Below are 9,979 nucleotides of genomic sequence, written 5' to 3'. Positions count from 1 at the left end.
ACCTGGGTTCACTATGTGTGTTGAGAAATGACACAGGGAATCAATGAATATAGTTTATCTATAAATTTGTCATGTGGGATGACTTTGTACAACGTTGAAAATACTTGGTCCTTTTCTGAGATTGTACAAATTCGAGCTGAACCTTTGAGGGTATGTGAACCCACATGATATTAATTCTTTCAGTAAATATGTAGAACGTGACGCTCGGGTGGAAGTTCGTGTCACTTGTCAAAATAATGATAATACATAATTCTGAAATACCGACCACGTGCCTGATAAAACATTCTTGGAGCTTGCTGTGGGTATTGTGTAATTTTATGAGGCATCCTTTTTAAAGAGCTGCAAAGTTTCCACGTTGTCCGGCGCTTTATAACTCTCTCTCTCACACACACACACACACACACACACACACACACACACACACACACACACACACACACACACACACACACACACACACACACACACACACACACACACACACACACACACACACACACACACGTGTTATTTGTGATGTGGGAGGTGTTCAAGATCAGACAACTTTTTTGAGTAAGTGAGTTAATATTTAACGTCACATCTGCAATATTTCAGCCATATCGTGACGAGAACATATTTGACATTGAAATGGAATATGTGAATATTATAAAAACCTGTCATCAAAGGACAGTAAAACAACTAAAATGTCACAATTAGATTTAAAACTAGTGTGGAAAGTTAAAACTAATAGCACTATTAATAAGACAAAACAAGATAAAAACAGGCTATAGATCGCCAACAACAGAAGGTAGATCACCATACTAGGGTGAGTGAGTGAGTTATTATTTAACGTCACGGTCTGCAATATTTCAGCCATATCGTGACGAGAACATATGTGACATTGAAATAGAATAGATGTATATTATAAAACCCTGTCGACGAAGGACAGTAAAACAACTAGAATATCACAACTACAACTAAAACTAGAGTGGAAAATTAAAACTAATAGCACTATGTGCACAATACAATATAAAAACTGGCTATAAATCGCCAACAACTGAAGGTAGATCACCAAACTAGGGACCATGGGGACTTACAGTACCTTTGCTACCTGCATGGTCCCTAGCTGGATTTACACCATCCCTCCAGCCGCTGGCGATTGTGGTAAGTTACGGCCATTATTAAAAATAAAAAAGTATTGTACGATTAAAAGTTTGGTAGTGCTAGATTGACCTTGAAGTTTTGGACTTACGTACCCTACAATAATTTTACGCTACTTCAACCCCCTTTGAGGGCACCGCCACTAACAATCACAGTTGCTAATTTATACTACCATGGTTTAAATACAAGTTATCTATTTACTAAGGGTGTAACGATGCATCGAACCATCAATTGTGAGCCCCCTCCTCCACGATCCAATGCATCGTTAGATCGCTTTAATTTGTTTTATAAATAACAATATCTTGAAAACATGTTGTGTCCTACCCCCGATTGGGATGAATCTCTATTCGCTCTAAGCGACAGCATTTGCCACCACCACCAAATTGTCAGCTCAAGCAGACAGCGGGGATTTTGCGAATTTTGAAATCGTAAACAATACGTCAGCTAGGTCAACTGTATGGGAACACTTTGGGTTTGTAAAAACAGATAAAGTGGACAAGAAGCGAGTTGCATGTCGGAAGTGTTAGCTGATATTGAAGTATTGTGGAAATACAACCAATTTGACTGATCATGTGCGTCGGAGGCACGGTCTTGTCTCTTGATGCGCTGGCCCCCAAAAAGGGTAGGCCTAAGAGACAAACAACCCTGACAGTGCTAAATGACAACACTACTCTACTTTCGTCGTCAAAACGAGCAAGAGACATTTCGGCAGCCCTTCTTGAATTTATTGTGAAAGCTTGGCGGCCATTCATTGTTGTCCAAAATGATGGGTTTAGGAACACGTTGAGAGTTTTGGAACCACGTTACACAATCCCCTCGCGACAGTATTTCTCAGATTCTGCCTTGCCCATGTTGTATGAGACTGAGGTCAGGAATGACCTTTCCTGTGCTGATGGATGGACTAGCAGACTCTTAAATCTACACATGTGGACAGACTCTTGTTTCTAAAGAAGATTTGGAAAGTTGGAAACCAAGATGAAATTATCTATTATCTCGCTTCATCACACTATTTGAGTAAAATCAGAGTTAATGTGAAATATTGCCATTTGCCAATTATGTTAACCTATCTTTCAACTTGAGTCACCAAGTTATCTGCTGACAGGTTTTATTTGTGAGATTTCTTGATACTTTCACAGTGACAAAAGATTATTGTCTTCTTCAAATCAGTTGAGTCTATTGACATCTTCATGTCGTTAAAACTACTGACTGACTGACTGAGTTTGGTTTTACGCCGCTTTTAGCAATATTCCAGCAACATCACGGCGGGGACACCAGAAATGGGCTTCACACACTTTACCCATGTGGGGATTCGAACCCGGGTCTTCGGCGTGACGAGCCAACGCTTTAACCACTAGGCTACCCCACCGCCCCTTGTTAAAACTAAAACATATCTACCTGTGAATTGTTTCATGTTGCACACAGTAAGTGTTTTCTATTGAAACTGAAAGGTAACCATTTGTCAAAAAGCCAGTATTTATTCTTTTTGTTGTTGTTATTTTACATACATAATTGTGGGAATCAATACAATAGACTATCGACATCGCAATAGTAGCATGCAATAGTCTATCGATATCGCAATAGTTCCCTAGACCTAAATAGTCACCCCTACTATTTACAAAACATATTCAAAATTGATGTAGTAATTCTATTTCTTTTGAAAATTCAATGATTTAATGATAATTTACATTAAAAAGATCCTTCGCTGTTTTAACATTGACCGTTTTAACAGTCAAGCAGGACATGCTTGAGCGTTATTGTATCATCACAAGGGATCCAAACCGAGGATCCTCACCTTTAAGCAAATATTCATGTGTATATCTTCTGTGGCCAGTGCCAGTGCATGATTACCTCTTCAAATCTGGACTGACAACCTAGGTAGGTGTAACCAATATAGGGTTTTATTTCATGTAATTTATTGATACCTACTTGGGTGTCCCACTTCTGCATCGGATGACGGATATAAGATATGATGACAGCTTTATAATCAGAGTATGGAAGAAGTGGTGTCACAGACTTGTTGAGTGCTGCCTTGGCAGCAAGATCGTCCATTGTATTCTCAGAAATGCCAACGTGGCTGGGTAACCAACAAAGGACAATGTCGTATTGGCCAGTAGCAAGATCATTATATAATTCAATAATTTCTATTAAAGGTGGATGTTTGCAAGAAAGATTTTTAATAGCCTGAATGCACGAAAGAGAGTCGGATAAGATTATATATTGTTTGTATTTGGGGTGTTTTTTTAATATATTTTAAGGCTGTTAGTATGGCGTTTGCTTCTGCTGTAAAAATAGGGCTGTTATCAGGTATTCGAGAAGATACTGTTCTGGATCCAATGACAGTGGCACAAGCAACAGCCCCACTATCCTTGGACCCATCTGTAAACACGGATTTGTATGTATTATATTTACTTTTTTAATTGATTAAATTCTTGTTTATATTGTAAGTCATTAGTGTCTGATTTTGTATACTTTGTCAGTGTTAGATCAACGTCTGGCCTCACCAATTGCCAAGGAGGAGAAGAAAGAAGACGGGAAGGAGATACAGTTTCCAGATCAATGCCAGCAGCAGATATAAACGGTTTAATTCTAAGCCCAAGAGGCGGAACAAGAGAAGATTTCTAATTGTATAAATCCTCATATTGGGGATTGAAGACACAGTTGAAAGCAGACTTAGATTCGTTAGAATATATTTGTGTAATATATTGTAATGATAATTTTATACGGCGTTGTGCAAGAGATGGTTCATCTGCCTCGACGTAGAGACTGTCAACAGGAGATGTTCTATAGGATCCGAGTCAAAGTCTTAGACCTTTGAGGTGGACAGAATCTAATACAATTTTTTTTAAATGTAATATTTTACAATTGAACAATATTGAACAACTTAAACACAGAAATGAAGACATGCTGCATCTTCATAACTTTATTCTATCGCATGATATTACAGACGTTAATAATGGGATACAGGTTTAGGGCAAATGTGGCCGGAAGTTACATCCTTGATGCTGCTTGCTGTTTCAGCAGTGTCGATGTGGAACACGTGGTTCAGAGCAGGGAAAGAAGCGACCAAGTCGATGGTGGTGTTGTCCACTTGGTCAGTGACTGTCACCACAAACACTTCCGCCTTGGCTTTCAACCCATCAATGCTACTTCTCACGTCTTCATTAGCGTCACTGTTCCCGTCAGTCAAGAGAAGAACCACATTCGGAACGTTAGACCGATCCCCATTGATTTCCGTGAAGACTTCAGATGTTGCAAGTTTGATAGCATCTCCAAGAAATGTGTTCCCCCCTGTATGCGTTTTGGAATCAATGGCTTCCATGATGCTTGTCTTCTTGTCCCTGTAGGTATTCAGGTGGAATAAGACTTCAGCTGTGTCCGAGAAGACCATGAAAGCCACGTTAGTTTCCTTTGAACTTTTGGAGATGTTTCTGATGGTATCAACCACAAAGGCCTTCGTTTTCTCATAGTTATGTGGACCGATAGATATAGAAACATCCTCTATGATGATAACATCTTGTATAATTGGTGTGCATTCTGAAACACAGAAGGTGAGATTTAATTTCATCGTCATGAAGATAGAAAGTAGCAGATAAAGATCAGGACGAAGGTGATTTGGTGAAGGTGACAGAAAGGTTGACATTTATGTTCATGATTAATTTTACTGAATATAATATGAAGGCTGATGACTAAATAAAAGCATATTGTTTCATGCCGTAGTCATCACTTTTCCAGTGATATCAACAGCAACATGTATGCAGCTGAATAATGTTAAGGATATCTCATTATGTTTATTACTTAATTTTCAGAATAGATTTGTTTATGAAATGATTTAAATACGTTTATAGCTACCGATAAGACATGACAATCCCGAGAAGCCTTGGGCACAGGTGCAAATGGCTCTGTTCGGCACACACGTTCCATTGTTCCAACAGAAGTAGATGACACATGCATCTACATCTGGAATATAACGGTATATTTCACCTATTCTCACGACATGTGCACCATTTGTAATTGTATGTGTCCCCGCATTAAAAACAACACTCTTCGACTGGTTTTACCTGCTCATTTCATGTTTATACTAGGCGACAGGCTTGGCAGGTACCCGAGACATATGATACACCCAATTGTTAATGATCTGTTATTCATGTGTGTGACTCAGGGTAAAAAGTATGTCAAACCCCCCAAAATGTGCATGTCTCCAGTGTTAGTGAATATTTAAAAGTAAATATTCATCTAGTGTGAACAAAACAGATTACATTTTCGACATAAGGTATTGTCCCTTTTGTCCATACCCAGATCATATCTTTATATGGATTATTTTTTTTAGAATATTTGTTTAATAAGATGTCTCCATAAAAGTGTAATCCACGTTACGTCATGAAAATGACCATATTTTTTTTTTAGAATTGTATGTATTTATTAGATAGTATGCCTTATTTACAATTTTATATTGGGACAATACAATATCAATGCCAAAGCCACTAAATTTCAGCCGATTTCTCACAATGATACTTCACAGGTTTAATGTTCAAGAGATTTTTAAGGATGTAATCTACGTGACGTGACACCATAACATAAAAACTGTACACCCAATGTCACTATAAGGATTTTTAAATAAATGGACCTATTCAGTAGTAATAATCTAGTGAAGGAGATGCTCTTTCATTACTTTAACCGTTTGAGGTGAGGTGAGGTGAAATTGGGTTTAAACGTTTGATGGGTGCTAAGGGATGTCTGTGTAATCTACATGACCTCATTCCAAAATAAGCATATTTTTTTCGCGACTCCTACTCAGGTAAGACAGTTTTATGGGTCTAGGGTTATGGCGTGAACTATGCCCCTGGCAGGATTCAATTCACAAAATTAATAATTCCGACGAAGAGACGGGACTAAAATCTTCAACTTCTACTCTACGATTTGTTTAGATGGGTTTCGAGGCCTAAGCGCGTTAATAACATTAAAGTTCATGAAAGGATGACGATTTTCTTAGAACAACATGTCGTTAAGGTCAAGGAGGAAAGTATAATCCGGGCTTTCCTGAAGGTCTTTGAAGTTGTTTAGTGTTGTTGACATTTAACCTTGTGTGGTAACGCGATAATCCGTCACATAACTTCATGAACTGATACTACCAGCACTGTCAATCATATAAATGTTGCGCATAATGAAACCAGGTTTGGTAATCAGTTTTTGTTGCAATGCAAATTGAAGTAACCACAAAGCTGACGTATTTTAGAACAGAAAATGTATGTCACTCATTAGGAAAATTATTCATGCTTGGTAAAACATCAAGGTGATACACAATCAGATTGCTGTAGACGCTCTTTCTATGTGAGGAATGGCGGGGTAGCTAATTGGTTAAAACGTCCACTCGTCACGCTGAAGGACTGTTGTCGATTGATGATGATGATAGGATATTGATATAGCGCACATATCCACGCAACTATTATATGCTCAAGGCGCTTGAGTGCTCCCTTGATCAACGGGTGTCTTTTTTCTGGCATTCTTTCAACCATCTCAACTCCTTGGGGAGTATTCAGCTCATGCAGCCCGTTAGGCGCAGCGAGTTATCACACAGCCTCATCCTCACAAGGTACCCATTTGCAGCTGGGTGAACTGGGACATATAGTCACAGTATTTTGTCCCATGGTACTGCTCGTTAATATACCCGCAACTTATGATACCGTTCTAGTTTTTAATTGAGAGCTGTGATAATCTAGTATTTTTACTTTCCTTCGATGATAGGTTTTTACGTTTTAAATTTATTAGTTTGAACATTGTTTAATTTGTTCTCGTGACGATATGGCTGCAATATGGCCGATGTGACGCTATATATTAACTCACTCACTCTGATCTGAAAAAAAAAACCAGCGGTTATTATTAACTATCAACCATCTATTATGTTCTAATTCTCTTCGATCAACCGAACATAAAATATTTATTTTGTATAACAAAAACACACATTAGGGTTATGTCTACCGCAGCTCAACGAGCAGACGAGCAGGTTTATTTACAAAGTACATGTGCAATGTTTACGCATGCTGAGGCCGTACATTCGTCTTCCTGCAAAACAATGTATGCAAAATTAACTTTAATTAGCAGATAGTTGCAATATTTAAGAGAATGATTAAAACACTTAATACACGTTAGGATACAACTCCAATTCGCAATAATTTGTATATTCATTTCATATGTTCATATATATATATATCTAATTTTAAAGAAGAATACTTATCTTGTAAATTTCCGAGATATTGTCTCCAGCTCCGCCGCCCCATTCATGGTCTACTGGCTGATAATGACTCTTCAAAAACACTTGAACTTACGCAAAAGTACCATAAGGTTTCAACTGCCAAACAGCATGAACAACTTCCATACGGAATCATTTACTCAGTCAATTTAATGGAGATAGCTGCTCGCCTGCACAGTGCGAAGACCTCGAATGATTGTTCATTCTTCTTCATACACCAAGAAACCCTCTCACGTGACTTCGTGACACCACTTTCACGATGCAACTCAACCTGCTGCGTTAGCCAAACCTGTACCGTATTTTACCCAAAATAAATTAATTTATATTCTAATTCTCTTCGATCAACCGAACATAAAATATTTATTTTGTATAACAAAAACACACATTAGGGTTATGTCTACCGCAGCTCGAAATTAAAAGAACGGGTGTTTGTGTTCGGACATTTTATTCTTACCAACCCAACAACTATGTTACACTCAACAATTCTTTGACATTATCTTTCACAAAGCCACCGTCCTTTGCATTTCAGAAGCCCAGCGGCCATGTCTTTTTGAACAGTCGGTCTGGTACACCTGCACTAGCTGCAGTCGTGTATGCGCCACCAGAACAAAAACTATGCAGTCCTATTTTTTCTTAACATCTTCCCCTATAACTTTGAATTTTTTCAATAAATATTTCTCTGGCTCTAGAATAAGAAATAGGTGCGTCTCCCTCAGTATGTGATATCCACGCTTTTTACAAAACTTAACTTTCTAAATAAGTATTCTGTGAATGTTCGCAAATTCCAGCTTTCACTATATAACGACGTAGCATATCAACAGGACAGAGTTCGGGATCAGAAGCTGAAATCAAAACATGTTTACCATCTCTATAGATATCAGTCTTGCTTGTTTCTATAAAAATGCGCATATACCCATCACAGAAAGTTATATCTGACCTTATACTAGAAACCTCAGAAAATCTGAAAAAGCCTGCAAACGAGAGATAAGTGACATTGTAAGAAACCTTAAGTCTAACAGCGAACAATCCTGTTTTACCAAACTCAGAAACCAACTTTCTCAACATATCAGTATCAATCGGTTCTTTTCTTTGCACTGGTTCACTATAATGCCTCATAGCTGCTTCCTTAATGTTCTTGATAAGATCGTTCTGGCACGGATCTGTCAAACCTGCCATTCTGTGAGCTCCAGCTTATACCATATATAGCTTCAACTACAGTCGGTGAATGTTTGCCTTGTTGAACAAGGGAAGTAAGATACAACCAACATGAAAAGAAGTTGCTGGTAAACTGCTCACTTCATCAAACGTTGATGCCCACTTTTTGCCATAATTTAAAAAGCTCTTTTGTATTTCTGAACTGTAGGATTTGCTTTCGATTGACAGACAATATGAGGTGCATTTCCTTTGACAGACTTACGAAGTCTTTACCAAAGGAAAACCTACTGCCAGCTGAAACAAATCTGCAAATTCAACAAAGAGAGTTAATTTGATTGCAATAATGTGTCCACTAAATTTATCAAATAGACCTTTTCTGCTGCCACCTGTAATGGAATTGTTAGTACTTTAAGCTGTATCATATCTGGAAACAGGAAATGTCTAGGTTTGTCCTTCCAAAACAGTATTCGCCAAACGGGGTAGACGTCCACATAGGAACAACTAAAGTTACTTTGTGCTTTTGGCAACTCAAAACAAACCGAATAGTCTTTGGTAGATGTACTGGCGGAACAGCCCAGTTGTTATCTCCCCACCCATTGCTGTGTGAACGCATCTACTGCGTCTGTGCCAGGAACCCAAACTCTGGAATTAAACCTCACTAACTTGGTGTTAATGTGATTTGCAAATCGGTCGATGGAATGTGGGCCCCATCTTTTATCCAGGAATCTGAAAACCAAATCAGTTATTTTCCAGTCATCAGAATCTTTGAAATCTGCTCAAAGCATCAGCCTTTTCACATTATCGATCTTGGGATCCAACTGAACTTTAGCCCTTTATATTGTAAACACTAGCTGTAACAAATATTGACAAAGAAAGTTTCTTTTGCAAATCTTTTTGAAACTTCCACGATGAGGCAATGTGACAGCAAGGCTTACTGTCCGTGAACCATTTTACAGATCTTCCGCACAATATATTTGAAAAGGCATACAAAGTTAATTCAACAGCCTTCATTTCCCTCCACGTTGAACTTAACTTGGCCTGTTCCGAGTCCCACGCACCTTGAAATACATGTTCAGAGTTTGCGAAATATGACCTGCGCAAACCGATATTACTCGCATCAGAAAAACAGGAATCATGGGCATACAGCTCACTGACAACGATCTAGGCTTTAAGGAATGAATATTGTTCTCCAGAACAAAAGTTCGTACACACATTCTGATTATTCATTTTCGAAACTTTATCCCAAGATGAAGACTTCTGAATCTCTGCATGCATCTGTCTTGAAAGACGACAAATATCGCCAAACACTGGAGTCAGTGATATGATCTTACCTGTCAAACTGGCCAAACTTCGCGCTGTAAATCTAGGTAAAGCAGCAACGAAACCTTCAAAACACATCTTATATCCTCTGTTTTAGCAAACGAAACGAAGTACGAA

At 38.3% G+C, this 9,979-nt stretch overlaps 1 protein-coding gene across 1 annotated transcript; it reads right to left on the bottom strand.

The window, feature by feature from the left end:
• Positions 1–4,024: 4,024 nt before the first annotated feature.
• Positions 4,025–4,711, bottom strand: LOC124278929 (collagen alpha-1(XII) chain-like). Its single transcript, XM_046714759.1, has one exon. It carries the CDS (start codon positions 4,709–4,711, stop codon positions 4,088–4,090), a length of 624 nt encoding a protein of 207 aa, XP_046570715.1. The 3' UTR covers positions 4,025–4,087.
• Positions 4,712–9,979: the final 5,268 nt, after the last annotated feature.

The sequence above is a fragment of the Haliotis rubra genome, unplaced genomic scaffold (assembly GCF_003918875.1).
Source record: "Haliotis rubra isolate DU_JTF1 unplaced genomic scaffold, ASM391887v1 Scf2438, whole genome shotgun sequence".
Classification (NCBI taxonomy): domain Eukaryota; kingdom Metazoa; phylum Mollusca; class Gastropoda; order Lepetellida; family Haliotidae; genus Haliotis; species Haliotis rubra.
Note: the sequence above shows the minus strand (reverse complement) of the source record. Positions and strands in the feature narration are given on the sequence as shown.

Excerpts from the sequence above, each read along its gene's own strand:
- LOC124278929 (XM_046714759.1), bottom strand. The coding sequence starts at position 4,711 with ATGACGATGAAATTAAATCTCACCTTCTGTGTTTCAGAATGCACACCA.